Below are 23204 nucleotides of genomic sequence, written 5' to 3'. Positions count from 1 at the left end.
AGAAAATGGAAGATGGTGATATCATTTTTTCAAGACAGGCAACAAATTTTTTATTTAATCATTTGTTAAAGTAATAATGAAACAAAGAAAGAATACATTTCAATTTGTAAACAGGAGTCATAGTAGTAACAGTGATAGCAATAATAATAATAACAATGAGGAGGATGATGCAACCTTGGATAAGAATCATGAAGTAATAGATATAGATTTAGAGGAAACCGTAGAAAGAGTGGTCATCATTTAGGACTTTGAGCGAAGCTTCGAAAAACTTTATTATTTTCGATTATTTTTATTTTTTTTCGAGCAAAATACCCTTATTGGGAGTTTTCACCTACTTCCACCTTTTTGATTTTATTCTTTATATTTTTTTTCCAGCAAAATTTGCCACATGAGGAAAGAGATGATGCTTTTTTTTTTTTTTTCCACAATTGACATATTATATCATAGAATGTAGAAATATGATCGATTGTCAAAAAATCAAGTGGTTTTAGATTCATTTCAACCCTAAATGATTAAAACCCATTTTTGCTCTCACTACGAACGACTACTACTACTACAAAGATTAACAATAATACCAAACATGTTACTAAAAGAAGAAAGAATAGTAATAATAGTGTAGACTCAACGACTGATAATAACATCAATCATAATAAAACAAAAGACATCGATCAACAAAGAAAGAGATCATCAGCATCACAATTTAATAATAATAACAAGAGATTTCACGATGAAGATGCAGAAGATGATGATCATGTTGAAGAAGAAAAGAGTAAATATCAAGCAAGTTATTAACGATAGATATATATATATATTCATAATTAACACAAATACTTTTAATCAAATGAATCAAAGAAAGCAGAGCAATATACACAGAGAATGATTTAAAGAGTAAACTTAAAAAAGATTTACTTTTAATTTGTCAAGAGTTGGGTGTCGATGCACCAAATAATCAAACCAAAGATGTGATCATTGGAAGGATTATCAAGACTCAAAAAGATCGATTAACATTCAAAGAGAAAATGGTTGACAATAATCCTTTATGTGACTTTAACAAGGGATCACTCGAATATTCATTACCGTGGCCAATCATCAGTAGAATACTCGATCAAGTTTGGACTGAATCTTCTATTTGTACTTGTTACTTTAGTGATAGATTCACGAGTACTCTACAACTGCCACAAGGACATATTGTGCGATCGCAACAATCCCAACAACATTTAGGCGCCTTTGATTACTATCAAATGTGGCCAGTCTTTCAACCAATGTTGGACGAGTACAAAGAATCAAGAATGAAATGTCCAATGCACGCATACCACTATTTGAATGGTGTGGAGCCATTAATCAACATATATACACCATTCATTGCCTATTCTCGCAATGACTCCAACAAATGGAGATACCAACTACTTGGTATTTCAAAAAGAGTCAACCAATTTCTGTCATCCAAAAACTTTGCCAATGTTCGACTTGGATTCACTCCAGACACATGGAATCACCTCAACAATCAATATTGCCCAATTAAAGCACCAAAACAACTTAAATTGACTAAAAGCCTGACCGAAGATGTATTTGCCAACCAGAACACATCGATGTTATCCCATGTTGAAAAGATCTCTTTCCAAAATATCCTTATCATACCCCAACCTCAGTATTTCAAGTTTATAATCCGTCAATTTAAGAATATCAAATCACTCACAATACCAAACTATAGAATGAAACTATCATTCGTGTCTAAATTCAAGAATCTCACATCACTCAATTTAAAATGTTCATCTGAAAATACAAATAGACAAGAATTATTGGATCTTATTCAACTAGGGATGGTTAAACTATTACTTCCAAACCTTTGGTGTGTTGAACCAATCTCACTCAAAACTGAACTAGCCAACACAATTCAAGTGAGCAACATTCATCCACCAAATCAAATGCCAAACTTGCACACATTTCACATCCCCTCTTCAGAATACAACATGTCATCGTTTAATCATCCAAATGTGACCAAACTAGTTAAATGCGATCACAAACCATCAATAGAACTTATTGTTCCACCGAACATTTCAATTTTAAAACTCACTACAACCCAAAATTCTTTGAATCCCAATTCTATTCAAACCAATATTTTTAATGGATTGAATGTGGATCAACTCATTATCACCACCCACCAAGAAATAACAGATAAAACGATAAATTCATTTAAAAGACTTGGATATGAATATCATGGAGCTAGATTCAAAGGATCAACATCATCAAAAAGAAATCTTCAATTTATTAAAACAACAACAACACCAGATATAACAATCATTAAACCACCACTTGAAGAAGTCGAGAATTTATGTAAAATAACAATTGCCAACAACCCAACACTTCCCTACTATTTAATCGAAAAGATAGTCAGATACTCTTGGAATAGTTATTATTGTACATGTGAGATGGCAAATGAGACAATAGGGGATATAACTTTTGCAGATTATATCAAACAATCTCAAGAGTTTATCAAAGTCAAATAAATATGTCCCATACACAAGGATTCTGTCCCAAATATGAATACATACACATGTGAAAATGTGCTACAACAAGTAAATAGACTTCGATTTGGATTGTCAATGACATGCAAGAGACTATTTTCTTTTATTTCAAAAAATCTAATCAAGAATGCTCATTGTCTGCTTCAAGTATCGGAAATAGACGTACAACTACAACATCAACACTTTTCAAATCAATATTGTCTTTTGGGTAAATCAATAGAAACTTTTACAATCGACCTACCAAATCATTTTGTGGAAAATACATGGGAGTTTCTTCAAGCTGATCACTATTCAAAGATACAAAGTTTGAAATTCGAATCAAAGTGGCAATATTCAAAACTGCCTAGTCCTACCAAACTATTCCTCGGGTTGGTTGGTTTTGAATATCTTACTTGTTTGAATCTATCAAATTTAGAACTCGACACGGACAGTGGAATAGCTATCGACGATTTAAAGAATATACCACTTCAAAAGTTATACTATAATTTCAAAGACAATCAATTTCTATTCAAAGCACATCGAGATGGTGGTGATAAAGATGATCCAAATGAATGGCCACTAACAAAATCATTGGAAGCAGTATCAATTAACTCATTTGATGTCATTCCAATGTTGGATAGATTACCAAAACTCAGACATCTAAGAATCATTGTCGGTGGTAGATATCATTATCTGGATGTGGCTGAACTACAATCAACCAATCTTCCACCTTGTGTCACCAAACTATCATTCACCGATTCTACTATTGTCAATATCAGCAAAAACAATCCACATGTGAACGAATTGGTGTTGTTACCCAATAATATGACACGCAATAACCTGTCTGACAATCAATTTTATCTGCCCTATGACAATATCCAAAAGGTAACCATCAGAAAGATATGTCATCAAGTATAGCCGTCCATTTATTTCACATCAAAACAACTTTCAATTTATTGGCACCTTTTACACAAGTACTCAAGATAATGGTATCGTTCATTACAAATGGGTTTATATTAGAAAGAATAACTAAACAATAAATATTAATCTTTCTAAATATTTTAAATCCAAAATAAAGTAAAGGGGGTATCCTGGAAATGAAGTTCAGATTAACTAGTTTTGCTGTTTTTTGTTTGTTTTTTTTGCAAAAGCACAATTTATGCACTTTAATGAACATCACAAATGCATGAGACGATTATTATTATTCTAATTATATGTTCAAGTAATAATGAAACAAAGAAGGAATACATTTCAATTTGTAAACAGGGGTCAGTGCAACACTGATAATAATACCAATAACAATGTAGAACACGATGATATTAATAATAATGATGATGTAATATTGTCGGGTATGGAAGAAGAAACAACAACTACTACAACAAGTACAACTACAACTACTCATAGGACAAACATTCTAAATACTACCAAACATTGTTAATAAAAGTATAATAGTATAGCAAATCAGCGTTCCATCGATGAACAAATAGAAATATTGCAATCAAAGACAACATCATCATATATGATGATGAATATGAACAACAAGAGAATTATAAATGATAATCATGTTGATGACAATGACGATGAAGGAAATGGTAAATATCGATACAAGAAATAATGACATGCATTCATATGACTAACCCTTTTTTTTCAATATCAAGTTACACAAATGTACTACACCGAGGATGAATTGAAAAGTAAACAAAAGAAACATTTACTTTGATTTGTCAATCAATAGATATTGATGAGCCAAAGAGTCATACCAAAGATAGGATTATCAAAACTATTATAGAGATACAAAATTATCGAGAAGAAAAGGTTCGAGATAGAATGAAATTAAAAGAAAAAATGGCTCAATTCAATAATCCTTTATGTGATTACATCAGGATCGGTTGGATATTCATTACCGTGGTCAATCATAAGTAAAATACTCGATCTAGTTTGGAATGAATCTTCTATATGTACTTGTTACTATAGTCATCGATTGGTTGATACTCTACGATCGCAACCACCAAATTATCAAATGTTTGAACATTATCAAATGTGGCCAGTCTATCAACCGCTGTTGGAGCAACACAAAGAATCAAAAATGAATGTCCAATGCACGCATACCACTATTTGAAAATTTATTTAAAGTCGAATGGATCGCCCAATTCAAGAATCTAACATCGATAAGTTTAAAAGTAAAGACATGTCCGACTATTAAGAGACGCAAACTCTTGGATATTCTTCAACCAGGGATTGTGAAACTCATACTTCCAAAGGATTGGTGTGAAAATCCAATCAAACTCAAACCAGATCTAGCCAACACAATTCAAATCAGCAAGATGCATCCACCACAACAAATGCCAAACTTAAATACCTTTTATGTTCCCTATCCATCTTACGATATGTGACAACAAATGACTCGTGTCTTTCAATTTTTTTTACCTGGTGCCGAAAATCTATTACTCTCGTTTGCTCGTTTGCAATCTCTTACTTCATTGGATCTATCCAAATGGAAAATAGACGTGGAAAGTGGTAAAGCCATCAGTCAATTAAACCACTTAAAAAACTCTACTATTTCCACCCAGATAACCAATTTCTATTTCAACAAGAGACTGGCGATCCAAATAGTTGGCCAATTTTGCAATCATTGGAAGCAGTATCAATCAACTCACTTGGTGTCATTCCAATGTTGGATAGATTACCAAAACTCAGACATCTCAGAATCCTTGTCGGTAGTGGCTACCAACGTCCACCAAAACATGGGTCATCGAGATATAGAGACGAACAAATGCGATCCATTCTTCCGTCTGGCGTCACCAAACTACAATGTTGCCGTAATCAGCAAACATAATCCACAAGTAAAAGAATTGGTGTTATTGCACCACAACCACCATTCGACCGATCAATTTAAACGGGCTCCACAAGATCACCTTTGACTTTGTCCCCAGGCACTGGAGCCCGTTTATTTCAAAGCAACTTTCAATTCATTGGAACATTTTACAAGAGTGCAAACAAATTATATCGTAAATGGGTTTATTCTAGGAAGAATAAGAACAATAATAATAAAAATAATAATAATAATAATAATAATAATAATATCCAAATCCAATCAATAAAATAAATCTACTTAATTAATTTACACAATTTATTAGAATGGTGGGTGTTATTGATATCTAAAACAAAGTAAGAATATTAAACTTTTTGATTATTCCAACTCGTAAAGATTGACCAATCTCAAACCAACACTTCTGACCTGTGCCCACTGCAGTGCAGTCTTGGCAACAGTGAAAAAGTTTTGACGAATGAATAGACAATTATCTTGAAAGGTGATTTCATTCTCTGGTACTAGATCGTTGGGTGTTGGGTCATCTTTGTTGCGAACAATAAAACCATCCTGATCAATGACTGGTGCTGGTACTGCAGAGTGCAAAGAAAATGGATAATTTTGTACATTTAGCTTAAAATCAGTCATTTTAACTACCATTCCATAAGCCTAAAAAAAGAAAAAAGAAAGTATAAATATAAAATATATTTAAAAATATTAATAACATTTTGTTTGACATACGATTTTTTGTTCATTATATAACATTTTGATTGCGTCCAAATACATATTTTCTAAAAGATCATTGAGATCGTTTTCATCATAGATTTCTTTACAGCTCTTTTCCTTTGAGATTTGAGTTCTCTTTCGAAGTAAAAAGTATTGTGTTGATTGTGGTGGTATAGGGATACATAGAGCATGCTTGAATAAAAGATCACGATGTGTCTCTGGTAGAATATAAAATAGATCATATTTGTTTTCCAATACATCTTCAACATTATTTAATCCCAACATTTCTAATAATCTATGTCTAGTTTTACCCAACCCCTGGTATTTTTTTTACCTTCAAATAAATAAATAAATAAATAAATAAATAAATAAATAAATAAATAAATAAATAAATAAATAAATCCTTTTTTTTTCTTTTTTCTTTTCTACATACTGAAATAGTTGAAACAAATTCTTTACATTTCTTTGGATCTTTATCTAAAACAAAATAACCATTTGGTTTATTTGTTTCACTACACATTTTTGCCAATAATGGTGATGGTGCTACGCCCATACTACATGTTAAATTTGTATTTCTAAAATAACTAATTGTTAATATGATTTAAAAGAATTGTTTTTCTTTTTTAGTTTTAACCTACTCTAAAATCTTTTGTTGAAGTAATTTTGCAATATCAGTTGATTTTAAAGATGGATTGTCTTTTAATACATTTGTAATATCAACACAACCTTCATCCAGTGATGGTGACTATAAATATAAATGAATAAACATTAGTTAATATTAAATAATGATTCCCTTTTTCCTTTTTCTTTTTTTAAAAACATACAATAAAGTTTTCATCAAATAATTGCATTTGATTTCTAATGATAGCACTGACTTCTCTATAACGATCCATTCTTTGAGGGAGGATGATTAAAGATGGGCAGATTTTGAGTGCCAAAACACCAGGAATACCAGAACGAATACCATATTTTCTTGCCACATAATTCGATGTGACCAGCATATCCATTGACCCGACGGCAACTGGTTTTCCCTTTAGAGAGGGATTGTCATTCTCTTCGACGTGTGCATAATAAGCGTCCATATCTAGATGTAAATAGGTTCTAGACATGTCTCTTGTTCTTTCCAAATCGGCAATGTACTTGTCTACGCCTTCAAAGTAGTCATTGGTTCGAGGAATAGTACGAAGTTTACGCAATAAACCTTCACAATACTTTCTAGTCTTTTCTTCATCTCTTCTAAACTTTGCTTGAAAGTATGAACCTTGTGAAAAGGCATCCAACATGCTATTGATCATCTCCAAATCAACAGACTCCATACCTGCTTTAAATTCAACTGGTCTTGCACTCATTTTTTAAAAAGATTATATAATATTATCAATAATTAAATCTCTCTCTCTACTCTACCTATCTATCTCTATTCTCTGTATAAATTGAATAATTAACTCTTCTATCTGTGTCTGTTTGTCAAATGAATTGAAAGAGCAAAGACAATGAAAAAAATCAATTTCTAAGTATACGGGGTCATAAAAAAATCTTAATATTAAATTTGTCTCTGAAAAGATCTTTAATCAAATAAAGTTATAGTATAATAAAGAAAAGAAGAAGAAGATATAATATATTATTATACATTTATATTTATATACGAGGAGATGGGAAGAGTTTATCATCCCTAGCAATCTCTATTTGAAAAGATTGTTTTTTGTTGTTATTATTGTTGTTTGACCGTCGACAGGTGGAAATGAACCTTCGTCTATCTTTTGGAGGAGAGAAGTAATTTGGAGAGAGAGAGAGTTAACTCTTCATGGTTGGATTTAATTTGTTGTTTTGACTTTGACTATTATGTGATTATTTTAAAAAAACTATGAACAATTGTATTATTATTATTTTATTTGCAACAGGTCTTTCCCTCTTGACTATTTTCATTTTCTGGAACGATTGGGATTCTGTCTTGTCTATTCGATGTTGTTGCTCCTTGATTTGATGATCCTGAAATGGTTGGTATAGCTGTACTTTTAGTTAACATTCCTATACAATTAAAAAGAAATGTTAGTCATCCAGAAGAGGTCTAAGTCAAATATAATATATTATAATGTAATTAAATTTACTTTTAGTTAAATCCAAGAATAACTCTTCAACACCTTTGTTTAATTTTGCAGATGTGCCATAATGTTTGGCACCAACTGAAGCAGCATATGCTTCCGATTCTTCCAAAGTAATTACTCTAGACTTTTCCAAATCACACTTATTTCCAATCAAACAGAGCACAATATCATTGCCCAACATTGCCTTTAGCTCCTTAATCCAATTCTTTGCCTTTGTATATGAATCTGCATCTGTAATATCGTATACTACAATAGCACCTTGTGAACCTCTATAATAAATTGGACCTAAAGCATGGAATCTTTCTTGTCCGGCCTGAAATAAAAGGAGATGGTGCAAAGTGGTGTTATGCTATTGTTAGTGATGTTGTCAACAATTCGTATTGTATGGTTGTAGTTTAGAGTGATAGTGTCAAAGATCGATCTTCTTCTTCTTCTTCTTTGTCGACTTTGACACTGTCCTGTCTACTCTCTCTCCAAACTATAGCTAGCTATATATATATATATCTACTTACGGTATCCCAAATAGTTAGACCAACTCTCTTTCCTGCTATATTTATATTCTTTTGAAAGAAACCAGCATGTTGTGTCATAACATGTTTATCTACAAATGTATTTTGAATGTATCTTAAAACTATTGATGTCTTTCCAACACAACCTATGATTATTTTGATTTGTCATAATAATAATAATAATAATAATAATGAATGAAGAATGATAATGAATGATAATGTGAATCGAGATTAGTATCAACAACAATCCACAAGTCTCTCTCATTTATTATTAAACTTACCTTCACCTAGAAGGACTACTTTGAAACTCTTCTCTGCTTCAGACATGATTGAAAATTATATATATATGTTGTTTGTTGTTGTAGTTGTTGTTGATTGTCGACTCTACGCTATCTATGCTATTGTTAATATTTGTATTCTAAGTGTTGTTTATATATTGCTAATAAAAGAGGAAAAGAAAAAGAGATTGTTTGTTTGATAGATAGATAGATAATAATGACTATTGATGTTGAACCCTCTGCTAAATAGATTGATTGATTGATTGGACCTTGTTTAGTAGTTGTAGTTGTTGTTGTAGTAGAAAAGAATAAAGTTTAAAATGTGAAAAATACAAAAGAATAGAAAGCTGATATTAATTAGTTTCTCTTGTCTTTGGGAGAGGTCGTCTGTTATTTTTTGGACACACATAATATTTTTTTCCAACATACAAAGTGTGTTTTCTATTAGTTTTTATTGTCCATAGCACTAATATGAATATCGAATAATATAAATATTTATTGATTTACTATTTGTACACAAATATATATTATATTTCTCTCTATGTATATAATTAAATATAATATCTAATCTCAATCCATATTAAGCAAAAATTGAATTTGACTTGAAAATTTTTCTCCTGAGAATTCTCTGGTCAAATGCATCTCTTTTTCAAGGTCGATGAAGATCTACCGTAGTTTGCAGCATTGTTTTTTAAAAACCCAGGGGTTTGAATAAATAATAGATCACTATCGTGTGACAAGACAAGATAAGATTAGAATAAATATAAATATATATATTTCAAGATAATAAATAATAAGTATTAGTGTTATTATTATTATTATTATTTTTGTTTATATATTTATATGTATGTTTTATTTAATTTTAATATTAAATAATTTAATTTGGTTTTTTAAATATCCAAGTTGAAGTACCTTTGGAATGAGCAAGTTCTCTCATGATAACAGATAGAGTAGAACCTGGACAATCCTCGTTTAGTTTTTTCATACAAATAGCAGTGATTTCTGCCTTTTTCAAGATCATCTTCTTTTGGAATGCTTCGAGGATACAGTTTCTAAACTTGTCGATATTGGGTTGACCGAGTTGCTTCAAGTACATAGTGTTGTGCATTGTGTTGGCAATCTTGGGAATGGTTTCATTGATGATTTCATCTTGAACGTCCTTTAATAGACACCCCTCCTCTTCTTCTTGACCCTGTTTGATGATTTGTTGGATAATAAACTGTTTGGTAATGACACCATGAGTCTTGAACAAATGGTAGAGGAAAAAGAGCAATTGTTGTTCGAGTGTCTTGCCCTCTTTGTAATCCTCTGGTACAATGTTTTGGACTTGGTTTGGTTTGGTTGGTCCTGCCTTTTGCATAAATTCCTTTGGCAACAATGCTCCAAGGAATGAATTCTTTGATGGATCTGATAAATCTTTAACTTTTTTCATTATCCTAAAAAAAAAGAAAGTAGAAAGAAAGTAAGTAAGTATATATTGTTTGTTTGTTTGTTTTGTTTACTTACTCATTCTTTGAATCAACAAAATATTTACGATTAACTTCAACTATATTATTATATTTATATAAAAAGTCATCATCTGGTTCACCTTTGAGATGCCATGTTCTATTGACAGTGTCTAGTGTAGCTATTTTGGATACTATGTCTCTTGCTTGATCGTTTGTCAAAAACACCTTGTCTCCAAATTCTTGACGATTGACACAATCAACTTCAAAGAAGCTGAGTAATAGGTAGTCACGGGCCACCCGCATCTGTGATTGCTCCTCTTTGTACTCGTGTTCGCTTTTTACCACCCATCGTCCTCTGATCAAATGTGCAAGTGATTGCACCTCCTCGGCCACATCATACTCCATAATGTTTTGACCCAAAGGTAGTTTGAGCAGTTGGAACAACTTTGAAAACGCAATAATGTGTCCATTGAGCAGAATCTGCTTGACCTGTGCCTTCCAGTCCATCTGATGTATTGCTTCAAGCGACACAATCTCCTTGTTGTGGATTGCCTTTGGTACCCATGTCTCGACGGTACGTGGACAAAGTATATCTACATATTGGTGTTCGTTTAAATCCAACTTTATCTTTTCCCTCTTTTGACAAACTAATTTATCAATATGTTTAATTGTATCTTCATCATTCTAAAAAGAAAAAGAAAATTAAATATTAATAATTATTAATTCTAAATTATAATTATTAATAATGATTATTTTGATTTTTTTTACCTTATCACCAACCAATTCCAAATTAATCCATTCTTCTTCATCTTCCATTTTTTTAAGTTGATTTGTTGGTTGAGCAGCAGCTGTTTTGGCGGCATTTGGTTTTCGATAAGAGGTGGGTTGTTGTTCACCATCTTCTTCCTCGTCTTCAATTCCCATATCTTGTTTTTCTTTTTTCTTTGCCTCCTTTTCACTCTCCCACATATTATCTACAGTTCCAAAACTTGGTCTTAATTGTATAATTGATTGTAATGGTGTAATATGAAATTCATCTAAAATATATTTAAAAGAATGTTAGAATATTCTGTTGTAATAATAAATCTATCTATCTATCTATCTATCTTTTATATTTTACCATTTCTAAATATACCAACAGCATAATTTGCTCTATGTGAAACAGTAGTTGAACCAAGTGTATACTTTTCAGTCTTGACATCAGCGTTTTCATTGTAGTTTTCATTGGTCAAATCCATGTTAAAGTCCATTTCTACACGTTGTTGTCTTGGTTTGATACGAATAGAATCCAATTGAGTCATATCGTATGGACGCCATGGTTGTCTAAGTGGATATTGGAAAAGGAAGAGATTGTCGCTCAATTGTTGATTGAGGTAGACAGGTACCTCTTGAACTACATAATCTTCACCATCATCAAGATCCATCCTGCTTGCACTATCAAGTATACTACTATTTGTTCCTGTCGTTGTCTTTTCAGTTCCATTTGTATCAGTAGTAGTAGTAGTTGTAGTACCATCTCCATTTGTAGTAGAAGTAGAAGTACTTCCATCACCATTACTACTATTGGTTGTATTTTCAGTAGTTGTGTCTTCTTCTATCATTGGTACGTCACCATTACTATCGGTAGTGGTAGTTGTAGAAGTTGTAGAAGTTGTAGTCGTCGAAGTTGAAGTTGAAGTTGGTTGTTCATTCCCCATCTCTATATCTGTTGTTGTAGTTGTTGATTCGGGTTTCTTTTTACTTTTTAGAACAACCGAGTTGTTCTCTTTAGTACTCATCCTCTATCTATATCTCTCCTCTAGTAGTAGTATAGTCACACCCCTTTTTGACTATCTAACCTATCTGTCTGTCTATCTATCTAATTCGATTAAATAATAATTAATAATGAAAAATGAACGATTGATCATCATTCCCCGAGTTTGTTGAAAATTTGAAAAAATGTGGGGAGGGAAAAAGTAATATTATTTATATATATTATTATTATTATTATTATTCTTATTATTATTATGTTTGGGGAAGGTTATTTAATTTATTATATAGATTATAGTGACCATTAAATTAAAATGGATTGGTTTGATGATGAGTATCACTAATTTGGTGTGATGGATCGATACAACAAATTTGTAGTGATTCCTTGAGACTAAATGTTTTCTTTTCAATCACATCAAACAATGTGATATCTGATATCTCAAACAATCCACTCTTTAATGCAATAAAATCTACACTAATACTAACTGAACTTTTGGCATCAATATCACTATAGAAATAAAGGAAAAAAAAAGGAAGATTAATATTAATATCATTATTGGATTTTGTTTTGTTTATGAATTAATTTACATACCCAACATAAATTGATTTTTGAAGACAAACAATATTAACTGAATTATCTTGAACGTCATCAAAAGCTGTCAATGTTCTCTGAGTCATTTCACTAAATTGGATATGTGGTTCGGCTGGAACATATTTACCTCCACTGCTCATTACAACTGGTGATCCAATCGGAGATGATGTAGATGGTAACAATTTACCAGTTGATGATTTTGGTAATGCTCCACTTGATTTGAGTGCACCACTGCTAGTAGTAGACTCGCTCAAAGTAGATGTAGTTGTTGACAAAGAGGAGGAAGCAGTAGTAGATGTGCTAGTAGTAGTAGTGGATGATTGGTTGATAAGAGAGTTTGATGATTGTTGTTGTGATTGAAGCCGTTTGTTTCCAATGAGTGATGATAGTTTGAGATGTGATGTTGATGCACCTGCAGCTGTACCACCACCACCTCCACCAGCACCGTTGGGAATAACCTTTTGAGCAGTACTCGTATATTTTTGATTACAACATGATGGTATATTAATCGTTATCTGTTTGGATTTGGTTGATAAATTACTAATCTTGAATATTACTTTGAATTTTTGATATAACAATACAGGTGATGGAGCTAAAACAAATATATATAAAATTAATTAATAATTGATTTAATTTTTAAAATTATATAAATTATGATACAAACAGTCAATTGAAACCATTAACTCTGATACTGGAGGAGGAGATATTTTCAAATCAAATAGAGATAATATTTGACCAGAGGATATTGGTAAATCCCATGACAACTTGATCTTGGTGTAAAAGCCGTCAAGAGGAGGAAGTGATTTTTGGAGTGCAGAAGGTTCGACCGACAATACAAACGAGTGTTTGTTGTAGGGTTCGAGGAGAATAGGGAGAGTGCATTTAGTGAGGTTGGTGAGGATATAGTGTTCGTTTGCTTTGATAATATGTCCCTTTTGACGATGAGTTGGTATTGATTGTCCACTTACAGGATCGACTGTAACTGACAACTCCATATTTAAAACATGGAATAGATAGGTATTAATATCACGAATAGTCAATGTAATCGATGGATGATTATTCTCTACCACAACTGTTATTAAATTTTTGGTTCCCAATGTTACAATATTTGGTTTTAAATTTAACTATTAGAGATAGAGAAAGTAGGTAAATAACATATTCTTTTCTTTTTCTTCTTCTTTTTCTTCTTACTCTTAGAGGTTGAACCAAAGTGAAATTTTTCCAAAAGGATCTAAATGCTATTGATTTGGGGAATGCTAATGTATCAGTTTGTAACAAACGATCCAATTTGTTCTCGTTTGTCAATAATACACGATAATTTTTCGATCGATTTACTTTGATTACAAATGTAATTTGTTTATCTTCATAAATCTCTTTTATATCTAAAAATAAAAAAAGGAAATAAAGAATAAGTAAATCTTATTTGATTGAATTGAATGATGATACATACAAATAGGTATTTCAATTGGGAAAATAATATCACCATTTGATAATTTAAAATAATTTGGTTTCTGATTGATTGAATCCCTATTTGGTATATTGGTTTCAAATGGTGAACTAATATCAATCACTTCACCAATAAATCTTTTTGATTTATCAATTAATGTTGGACTAGTATTACCATTATTATTATTACCATTATTATTATTGTTGGCGTTATTTGTTGCATTACCACTACCACTACCATTGGCAGTAGTTGATCTTAAATAAGAGGTTGAAGATTTTGCTGATGGTAAATAATTATTTCTCATGTCTGTTGAAACATGTGTATGTTTTGGATTAAATTCTGTAACATTTACTGCCTATATTAAATTTAAAATATATAGTTAGTTACAATTGATTGTAGTTGTGTTATTCATTCATTCATTCATTCATACATTATGAAAATCTTTATAAGTTGCTTTGGATGTTTCAGTTGAATATCTTAATTGAATTTCAAATGATAGATTTTGTGATGCTGATCGCATGGGAGGTACAACTGTTATATTGTTGTTGAATACCCCACCACTTTTAGATAGGTTGTCCATTCCACCATTATTATTTGTTGTCGTTGTATTAGTAGGTGCAGACATTGTAGTAGTACTACTACTTATACTAATATTATTATTGTTATTATTATTGGTGTTGCTTGATTGTGAAGATGCCAATGATGTAGATGGTGATTGGTATTGTGGAACTCTTGCAATTAAAAATAGTCTTAGTGATTCACCTAATAGATGTGTTTGTTTATAAATATATATGTTAGTGAATGTTGCTACATGTACAGTAAGTATTGTAATATATAAATATATATATATATATACCTTGTATTAAATAGTCTCTTGATACACAATCAAAGAATCGATGAGTATTGGCATTGAGGTAGTCATAGTTGTCCCAAAGCTCTTTATCGTATGTCTCTGGTATGTAGAGGTCAAACTCGCTCTTTTGAAAGGTGTCATCGTCCATACCAATATCGTCTATATGGTTGGTATTGAATGATGGCAATGAACTCAATGATGACATGTCCCCAACCATCATCATCATTGCTGATATTGTTGAACTTGACATCTTGATGATCGATGAATGATGAATCCTACTGTTACTCTAATAATAACTACACTAACCTCTCCTCTTCTTCTTCTTCTTCTTCTTCTTTTTATATTATACTGATTTTTAGAACAATAAACTACTAATAAAGTTGAAGTGGCAAATGTTTGTTTGTTAAAATCATAAATTAAATTCATATTTATTCTTACAAAATTGTTATAATTATTTTATTCACTATATTATTTAGAATCAAAGAGAGAGAGAGAGAGAGAAGAGCTAGTTATGACTAATTAGATTATCATTTTCATCAAAGTAAAAGTTTGTTGATGTAAACTTTGTTGGTGTTGTTGTTGCTGTTTTAAAGTCACTATTGATAAATGATGGAAACCAAACCTTCATATCATCCCACATGAGGTCATATGGAAGTGGATCGGTGTTATCACTATTGCTATCACTATCTAGATTCCACCACTTTGGACTCATTTCATCGGATTCTATTAAATCTCCGGTCCACATGTCGATCGTGTAAATGGTACAATGTGTATTCATATGTTTTTGATTCTTGTAATAGTATTGTAGTTCTCCTCTATCATGAGTGGAGTATGTATGCATGTATGTATGTTCAAATTAATACTCTTATTGATTCACAACCATCCTTTCATTCATTCACTCCTTCCATCCATCTATATATCATTCCTTTCCTTTCCTTCTCATCATCCTTCCAAGTTCAACAAACCTTTTAACCAAATTAGTTGGTTTTAGACCAACCTCTTCTACACATTCTCTGATTGCACTTTCATCGATAGTTTCATCATCTGTCTTTTTACCTCCTATACCATTCCATCGACCTTTACCAAACCCCTTCTTCTTTAAACCCAATAGTAGTCTACGAGGTGTAGAAGAGTTGTCAATGAAAAAGCATAGATTCGTTCTTAACATTATCGTTCTAAAGTTTTAACAAACAACAAACATAGTAGGTAGTTGTTATAACAAAACAGAAAAGTTGTTGTCGGGCGCACAGATTCTCTTTTCTTTTCCCCACAAACAATGCAAGCAACGAAAAGAGAGAGCGGGAATGGGTTGTCATATAATATCTAAAAAAAATTCGAAAAAATCAAACATCGGAAAGAATGGTTTTCGACGAGACCTCGCTCATACCCTACATTTAAACAATTGTTAGATTTAGTCTACGTGTAGATAATAGATAAATATAACAACAAACAACAAAAGATGAACACTGCTATTAAGTTAATCACATTCTCTCTCTTCCTCTCTGTTGCATCTGCTAACCTCTACGGTGTATGGCAAGATGGTAATACCGCCAACTTTGGTATTATCAGTGAAACTGGTATGTACATGCAAACACACAAACACACTCATTCTAGATTAGTATCATCATCATCATAGTCATAGGCACAAACAATTGTATCAGATATCAATATCGATAGATAGAGATAGATTATATCAGATATCTGGGTGATACGATTAATATTAATATACATAATAACTGACAACGAATCATAAAAACACTCGACCAGAAACAAAAAGAAAGAATCATGAAATAATCTAACAATAAATATGTTTTATTTATAACTTTATTTATTTAGGTGTCCCAACCATGAAATTGGAATTCCCAGGTTACACCAACTGGCACGTTGGCAACTCTGCCATGAACAATTTTACCAGTATGTTTACCTTTGTCCTCAGCAGCAACAACATCCAATACCTCGTTAGTGTCAACGTTGCCACCAACAAGGTTCTCTACTTTGCCCCAATCCCAGAAGGAAAGATTCCATACGGTCTCAAGTACGACCCAGACGTCAACTCTATGAAGTGTGTCTTGCAAGGAAGTGGAAACAACACTTGGTTGGTTGGTGAAATGGATCCAGCCTCTGCTAGTTATGATACCTATGGTGTATGTAAAAAATATATATATATAATTATCAAGATCAATATGTGTGGAAATAATTAATTAATTGATATTTTATCTTTTTGTCAAACATTTAGATGGTCCAAGGTGCTTACCTTTCAACTGGTCTCTCACCATACAACCACAGCTACTTTGTAGTTGTTGGAGTTCAACAAGGTGGTCCAGAAATCCTCATGTACAGTTACGACACTAGATCCGGTCAAGAAACTGGTGATGTTGTTCTTTTGCTCCCACAAAGTATGTGATATTCGAATATTTAATCAATTTTGAAACCAATTAATTAATTATTTATTTATTTATTTCGTTTTAGACTTTATTGGTGGACCATACAACCTTCTTTACATTCCAACTTTGGATGTTTTAGTTTGCAACATTTTAATCAAGGACGAGAATGATAACACTGGTATGGATTATGCTATCATTGATATTGTTGGTGGTACTGTCAAGCCACTCGGTATCTTTACCCCATCACAAGCAGTCTCTGTTGTTTCCCACGCTGCTCATGGTTCACTCATCTATGCCAACGTAAACAACGATGCCAACCTCCAATTCGTTACCATCGATCTCTCCCAAAACAAGCAACTCTCTTCCACCCCACAAACTACCTTTGTTGTCTCTATGGGTTACTTTACCAACTATTAAAAAGACAAGAGAGAAAGTTTATTATTAAAAATTGTAATGCAAACTTAATTAATTAATTATACATAAAGAATTCAAATCGAACCCTAATTCACAACATTGAAACAGCAAATAATAATTAATAATTATTATTATTTTCTTTCTTCCTTTTGAAATTATTATTTTTTTTTAATTATTTATTTTCTGGATTGTGTTTACAAATCTAATTTAATGTATGCAGAGAAGAATATTTACATAATAGTTATTATTATTTAATATATAATATAAAAAAATATACTTTATAAAATTGATTATAAATATTATTTAATCAATTTGTTCTATTAATATCTTGTGATGTGAATTAATTATAGTTATTTTTAATTTGTTGTAATCAAAGGTTGGTTGCGGTTTGTTACCTCTATCTATATATGATTTTTTAATAATAGTCTTCATCATCATCACTACTATATTCTTGTTCATACATATAGTCACCATCATAATCACTTATTTTCTCGGATAACATATCGTCACTTTCTTGGTAGGGGTCGTCACTATCAACCTCCTTGTCGCTGTACACTTCATCTCCATCTGGATACTCGGTGTACCAATTTTCAGAGTCTGTACTCGAGTCACTTTGATCGTCATCGTTTGCTGTGAAATAGTCGTCTTCGGCAGGCAGCTGGATAGTCTCTATGTGTTTGAGATTTTCACCAACTTGATCCGAATTGAGATAATAGTAATCGTAAACATATCCAATCTTTTTGGTTTGTTTCTTTTCAATTACCATTGAATCTTCTTGTATCTGTTGTTTTTGAAGTTGTTGGGTATTAGGTTGTTGGTCATTGTTGTTGTTGTGGTGAAGATGTTCCTTTAACATTGGTCGGTAATTACAAATTAATGATTCTTCCTCCTTTGTTAGTCCAGTTGGGAATAATTCATCCTTTTCAACTTCGGTTCTTTCCAACTCTATTACGCTTGTTTGTTGTTGATCAAATATAATTCTATTTGATCTAATTTGTTTATATCTAATTTCATTTCTTTCTTTCTATAATTAAAAAAAGAATATTATCTATTAGATATTATATAATATTAATATTTAATAATAATACTTACAATGACATTTTCTCTTTTTGTTCTTTGTATTTTTGGTGAATCAACATGACCTTTGGATTGGAATTCAATAAATCGTTGCTACAAAAAATGGATAAATAAATATTAATATCATTATTATTTCCCATTCATAATTATATTATATAGATTATTTGTACATACTTCAATCTTTGATCTATTATGATGTAGATTAGCTTCATCTACAGATGTAAAAAGTTTAAATAATTTCTTTTCTTTATCTTGTTGTTGGTTATTATTATTATTAGTAATTGCGTTGTTATTATTATTATTTGTTATATTTGGTTCAGGTGATGATTCAGTATTATTATTATTATTATTATTATTATCATTTTCATCATCTTCTTCTTGATTTGAATTTAAATTAAAAGATTGGAATGTATCCAACAATGCTCTCTTTTTAGGTCTTTCAATGATAATTTCTTCCAATGGCTCTTCGTCAATCTTTCTCTTGATTTTAAGAAACATTGGTTTTGGAGGTATAATAGTTGGTCGGTGTTCTTGGTTTGCTTTTAAAATCGATTCTATTTGTTGTTCCATCTCTTCAACATCTATTTCTTCTCGATGCAATCCATTGATAGTATTATTGTTATTATTATTATTGTTATTATTCGTTATATTGTTTGATTTGTTTAAATAGTTATTGGTTGGTGAAACTATATCAAACAAACTTGTCTTGTTGTTATCTTCAGCAGCAGCTGCTGCAGCAGATGCACTATTATTGTTTTTAAAGACATGTTTACGAATGTTTGGTGTAAATTGTTTCTTTGGTTTGTTGTTTGTGTTATTGTTATTGATACCTGGACTAAACATCATCAATAAATTATCATTGTTGTTGTCTACGGTTGGTGAGCGAGCTCCTAAATTATCATTGTTGTCATTCTTGTTGTTGCTATTATTATTACTATTATTGAGTTGATCTTGATTATGTTCAATGTTTGTTGATCTAGTCATATCTTTTAATCTATCTATACTCTCTCTCTCTATTGTTATTATTATTTCATTAACAGCTTGAACAACAACAATAACAATACTATTATCTTCGCAAGAAAACGAATATATTATTGTTTTCCCTCCTCACTTTTTGAAAATATTAAATTTAATTTAATTTAACTTTACTTTGTGTTTCGAAGATATTATACGTACCTTATTCGTAGATATAAAGTAATAATGCAATGAATAATAATACGACAACAACAAACAATGAATTGTTAGTTAACCCTGTATGTACTTACATATGCACATGCAAAACTATAAAACAAATCTTGCTAACATATACATGAATCTTCACTCTTTAATATTAGAAAACAGTCGAGTCAATTTTAAGACTAGCAATTAAAGATAAGATTAAGAGTATGTATAGTATAGTATAGCATAGTATAGTAGTATAGGATGAAAGAGACATTAGAATTTAAACTAATTTTGTTGTTATGATTAAAATAGTTTCAAAAGAATCAACACAATTAACAGCAGCTTATTTGGAATGGATGATAGCAGAATGTTTTAAAAGAATGACAAAACAAGCAGAGATCGACGAAGCCAGTGAAATTGGTTTGGAACAACTTGAAAAGATCATGGCACAATTATTAATGGATTTCATGAATTGATGATAATCACATAGAGGCAACATTTAAAAAATACATGTATATAATTAATTTATTATTATTATTATTATAATCTACCATCCAACTCTATGGATTGAGTCTTTTTCTGTTTATCAGTATACATGGAGAATAGATTATTTGGTTTTGGTGGTGGAGAATTTGATAGTTTTCTCTTCTTTTCCAACATTTCCACCAAACTACTAGTTGAACCATCTCCAACATTACCCAATTCCATCTTTGGATTGGTAACTTTCATCTGTCGATCACGTTCTCTTCTTAGGTCATCCTCTTTAATCATCTTTTTAGCTCTATCATATTGATTATTATTATTATTATCTTGGAAATTATTTTGTTGTTGTTGATTTTGTTGTTGTTGGAAATTTTGATACAATGTTCCTCCTCCCTTTTGACCTTGTTGATTTGGTAATTGTTGTTGTTGCATTTGTTGCTGTTGTTGAATTTGTTGTTGATGTTGTTTTAAAATATGGGGAGGAGGTGGAGAAGGTTGAGTATTTGTCATTTGACAATAAACTCTTTCGATGATTAGGAATACATCGTAATGGAGTTGAGTGGTTAGACAGGTTTTAGAAAAAAAGTAGAGTTCATGGATCAACTTTTTATAGTATTCCTTGCGAATGTTGGCTTTGGTGATGTGTGGAAATAGGGCTTGCTCGTTGAGTGCCGCCAAGTTAAAGAAATGCGTGAGGATTTGGCGTAACTGATCAGCAGGCTCGGGTGAGAGCGTGTCTTTGAGCAAGAGGAACTTGAGCGGCTCAAATATCTGCTTGAGCTCTTCGGCCTGCTCAGTGGCCGAGAAGAGGATGGTTTCATTCTCGATCCAGGGGTAGTACCGCGTGTACTTTTCGACAATCTTGGACGACACGGTCTGGATGGATGGCTGGTTGTCGATGGCGGGTGGCTGTGCAGGCACAAAGAAGGGGTTGGGCAAGCGCACCTCTTGGAACGTGTCGGTGGGGCAGCCGGCAATGGCACCCGACAGGATGATCGAGTTGTCAATGATCTTGGCAAAGTCGCGTAGACGGTATTTGGCAGTATCTCCACCCTCCTTGTAGCAGTTGAGGATAGGTACAATGGAAGCAATATCGAGTGGTGAGTGTAGCGTGTTGAGGTAGACATGGTTGCTGTGCAGCTGCAGCACGTACGTGTGGATGTCCTCGGCAGGCAACGTCACGAGAAAGACTGGTCGACCCCCGCATATATGCTTCATCAAACATACACTCGGACTGCTCGTCACGTGTAGTGGCGTGACACGACTCATCGCACTAAACGTCAATGTCTCCAAACTCACACTCGTACCAGCCTGTTGCTTCTTATTGTCGATACTCTTCCATTTGCCAGTCGTCTGTTGTCCAACTGGCACACTCAGCAGCGCTTGGTGTTGTTGCTGCTGTTGCAGATGTTGGTTGTTTCGATACTCTACAGTGTTGGCGTAGTCTCCATACCGCTCCTTTGCACCCTGTCCGTTATTAGGCAGCAACAACTGATTAGCATACAACAACACCACATCATACACACTTCGATGAGACTGAGAGTTGGTACTCTCCTTCATGGGAATACCAGTCACCAAAATCGAAGACAGGTTAAACTGCATAATAGCCAAATCCGAAAACACCTGAAACAAGTTTACAATATTTACATCTTTTGCAAAACAATCCAATTGATTTGATACTCTTTGATAAGAGTATGATTCATCTTGAGTAGATTGTTGTTGTTGTTGTTGTTGTTGTTTCTTTCCATTTCCAGATCTTATTTTAAATACAACCAATTCGCACTTTTGAATTGTTAAATGTCCAAATGAATCATTTCCACCATTATTATTATTATTATTATTATTATTTCCAATATTACTCTTTTTAAAAGCTTGTACATTTAATTTATCAATTATCAATTGTGATTCTTTGGGGATATCATATATTTTGTTATCTGATTTAAATCTAAATGAAAGGATGGTTAAAATAAATACTCTTACTATTATTATTATTATTATGTCTTTGCCTTTACACACATACTGAGTTAATCCAATACCATCTTGATCAGGTAATACAAGTACTACAATATTATTATTCATTGTGAATGGTTTACTTTGAAGAGTATTTTCATCTTGATGTAGTAATGATTCAATCGATGATTCAAGGTATTGATGAAATGGTCTTGATGAATAGGTTGGTGTTGGTTTACCAATATTATAATTTAATATTTTGTTTATATTTGATATTGATTGTACCATCTAAATTAAACAAGGTAATTAGTTAGTTTATTTGTACCGTTTACATTACTCTTAGACTCTAGAGTGATGATAACACTTACAAATCTTAATGATTGTTCTTGAGTGTCTCTACCATTGATACATGATGCTTGATCAAGTGATGAAAAGATTGATATGGATGTGGTGTCATTGAATAGGTCGTATAGGATACGACTATACTCTATGACTGATTCTATAATGTGTGATGCAACTGTTCGTTGTATCTGTATGGGTAGCTCTTTTCTCTGTTGTTGTTGTGATGATAGTTGTGGTGATGTCTGGCCAGTCACTGGTAACCCTTCGTTCCACGATGGCATCAAACAATCAATCACAATAGATATTCTACTTTGTTGTTGTTGTTGATGTTGCATCTTATTGTCTTGAAACTAAACTATTTATCTTCTATCTTTTA

The 23204-nt window shown here is 32.0% G+C and overlaps 13 protein-coding genes across 13 annotated transcripts; 6 read left to right on the top strand and 7 right to left on the bottom strand.

Annotated features, from left to right (window-relative positions):
- Window positions 1-76: 76 nt before the first annotated feature.
- On the top strand, window positions 77-2507 carry DFA_07577 (uncharacterized protein; the record flags this gene model as incomplete). The annotated part of the gene is made up of 3 exons (XM_004367379.1): window positions 77-220; window positions 562-769; window positions 853-2507. 3 exons carry the CDS (start codon window positions 77-79, stop codon window positions 2505-2507), a joined length of 2007 nt encoding a protein of 668 aa, XP_004367436.1.
- A 96-nt stretch (window positions 2508-2603) lies between these two features.
- DFA_07576 (uncharacterized protein) lies at window positions 2604-3537 on the top strand (the record flags this gene model as incomplete). Its single annotated transcript, XM_004367378.1, has 2 exons — window positions 2604-3272; window positions 3418-3537. 2 exons carry the CDS (start codon window positions 2604-2606, stop codon window positions 3535-3537), a joined length of 789 nt encoding a protein of 262 aa, XP_004367435.1.
- A 195-nt stretch (window positions 3538-3732) lies between these two features.
- DFA_07575 (uncharacterized protein) lies at window positions 3733-4224 on the top strand (the record flags this gene model as incomplete). The annotated part of the gene is made up of 3 exons (XM_004367377.1): window positions 3733-3937; window positions 3962-4096; window positions 4163-4224. 3 exons carry the CDS (start codon window positions 3733-3735, stop codon window positions 4222-4224), a joined length of 402 nt encoding a protein of 133 aa, XP_004367434.1.
- Window positions 4225-4349: 125 nt separating this feature from the next.
- On the top strand, window positions 4350-5340 carry DFA_07574 (uncharacterized protein; the record flags this gene model as incomplete). Its single annotated transcript, XM_004367376.1, has 4 exons — window positions 4350-4423; window positions 4479-4603; window positions 4638-4823; window positions 5099-5340. The coding sequence occupies 4 exons, from the start codon at window positions 4350-4352 to the stop codon at window positions 5338-5340; spliced, it is 627 nt and encodes a 208-aa protein (XP_004367433.1).
- Window positions 5341-5694: 354 nt separating this feature from the next.
- Window positions 5695-7388, bottom strand: DFA_07573 (UMUC-like DNA-repair protein; the record flags this gene model as incomplete). Its single annotated transcript, XM_004367375.1, has 5 exons — window positions 5695-5982; window positions 6055-6357; window positions 6473-6614; window positions 6678-6784; window positions 6864-7388. The coding sequence occupies 5 exons, from the start codon at window positions 7386-7388 to the stop codon at window positions 5695-5697; spliced, it is 1365 nt and encodes a 454-aa protein (XP_004367432.1).
- A 536-nt stretch (window positions 7389-7924) lies between these two features.
- On the bottom strand, window positions 7925-8977 carry rab21 (Rab GTPase; the record flags this gene model as incomplete). The annotated part of the gene is made up of 4 exons (XM_004367374.1): window positions 7925-8064; window positions 8145-8454; window positions 8654-8796; window positions 8932-8977. The coding sequence occupies 4 exons, from the start codon at window positions 8975-8977 to the stop codon at window positions 7925-7927; spliced, it is 639 nt and encodes a 212-aa protein (XP_004367431.1).
- Window positions 8978-9805: 828 nt separating this feature from the next.
- On the bottom strand, window positions 9806-12154 carry rpc5 (RNA polymerase III subunit; the record flags this gene model as incomplete). The annotated part of the gene is made up of 5 exons (XM_004367373.1): window positions 9806-10364; window positions 10435-10647; window positions 10702-11060; window positions 11145-11413; window positions 11497-12154. 5 exons carry the CDS (start codon window positions 12152-12154, stop codon window positions 9806-9808), a joined length of 2058 nt encoding a protein of 685 aa, XP_004367430.1.
- Window positions 12155-12434: 280 nt separating this feature from the next.
- On the bottom strand, window positions 12435-15443 carry DFA_07570 (uncharacterized protein; the record flags this gene model as incomplete). Its single annotated transcript, XM_004367372.1, has 8 exons — window positions 12435-12633; window positions 12718-13309; window positions 13382-13841; window positions 13909-14099; window positions 14168-14519; window positions 14595-14926; window positions 15021-15303; window positions 15387-15443. The coding sequence occupies 8 exons, from the start codon at window positions 15441-15443 to the stop codon at window positions 12435-12437; spliced, it is 2466 nt and encodes an 821-aa protein (XP_004367429.1).
- Window positions 15444-15522: 79 nt separating this feature from the next.
- Window positions 15523-16185, bottom strand: DFA_07569 (uncharacterized protein; the record flags this gene model as incomplete). Its single annotated transcript, XM_004367371.1, has 2 exons — window positions 15523-15832; window positions 15983-16185. The coding sequence occupies 2 exons, from the start codon at window positions 16183-16185 to the stop codon at window positions 15523-15525; spliced, it is 513 nt and encodes a 170-aa protein (XP_004367428.1).
- Window positions 16186-16476: 291 nt separating this feature from the next.
- Window positions 16477-17818, top strand: DFA_07568 (uncharacterized protein; the record flags this gene model as incomplete). The annotated part of the gene is made up of 4 exons (XM_004367370.1): window positions 16477-16594; window positions 16854-17161; window positions 17254-17413; window positions 17487-17818. 4 exons carry the CDS (start codon window positions 16477-16479, stop codon window positions 17816-17818), a joined length of 918 nt encoding a protein of 305 aa, XP_004367427.1.
- Window positions 17819-18230: 412 nt separating this feature from the next.
- Window positions 18231-19876, bottom strand: DFA_07567 (uncharacterized protein; the record flags this gene model as incomplete). Its single annotated transcript, XM_004367369.1, has 3 exons — window positions 18231-18839; window positions 18908-18985; window positions 19067-19876. The coding sequence occupies 3 exons, from the start codon at window positions 19874-19876 to the stop codon at window positions 18231-18233; spliced, it is 1497 nt and encodes a 498-aa protein (XP_004367426.1).
- A 221-nt stretch (window positions 19877-20097) lies between these two features.
- On the top strand, window positions 20098-20529 carry DFA_07566 (uncharacterized protein; the record flags this gene model as incomplete). Its single annotated transcript, XM_004367368.1, has 3 exons — window positions 20098-20145; window positions 20227-20275; window positions 20366-20529. 3 exons carry the CDS (start codon window positions 20098-20100, stop codon window positions 20527-20529), a joined length of 261 nt encoding a protein of 86 aa, XP_004367425.1.
- Window positions 20530-20593: 64 nt separating this feature from the next.
- Window positions 20594-23163, bottom strand: DFA_07565 (uncharacterized protein; the record flags this gene model as incomplete). The annotated part of the gene is made up of 5 exons (XM_004367367.1): window positions 20594-21273; window positions 21617-21809; window positions 22184-22481; window positions 22557-22774; window positions 22855-23163. 5 exons carry the CDS (start codon window positions 23161-23163, stop codon window positions 20594-20596), a joined length of 1698 nt encoding a protein of 565 aa, XP_004367424.1.
- Between the last annotated feature and the right edge of the window lie 41 nt (window positions 23164-23204).

The sequence above is a fragment of the Cavenderia fasciculata genome (assembly GCF_000203815.1).
Source record: "Cavenderia fasciculata unplaced genomic scaffold Scf_ET2XIPL01CNAVH-3, whole genome shotgun sequence".
NCBI classification, from domain to species: domain Eukaryota; phylum Evosea; class Eumycetozoa; order Acytosteliales; family Cavenderiaceae; genus Cavenderia; species Cavenderia fasciculata.
The sequence above is the reverse complement of the archived record's forward strand: the minus strand, read 5'-3'. Positions and strand labels throughout refer to the sequence as shown.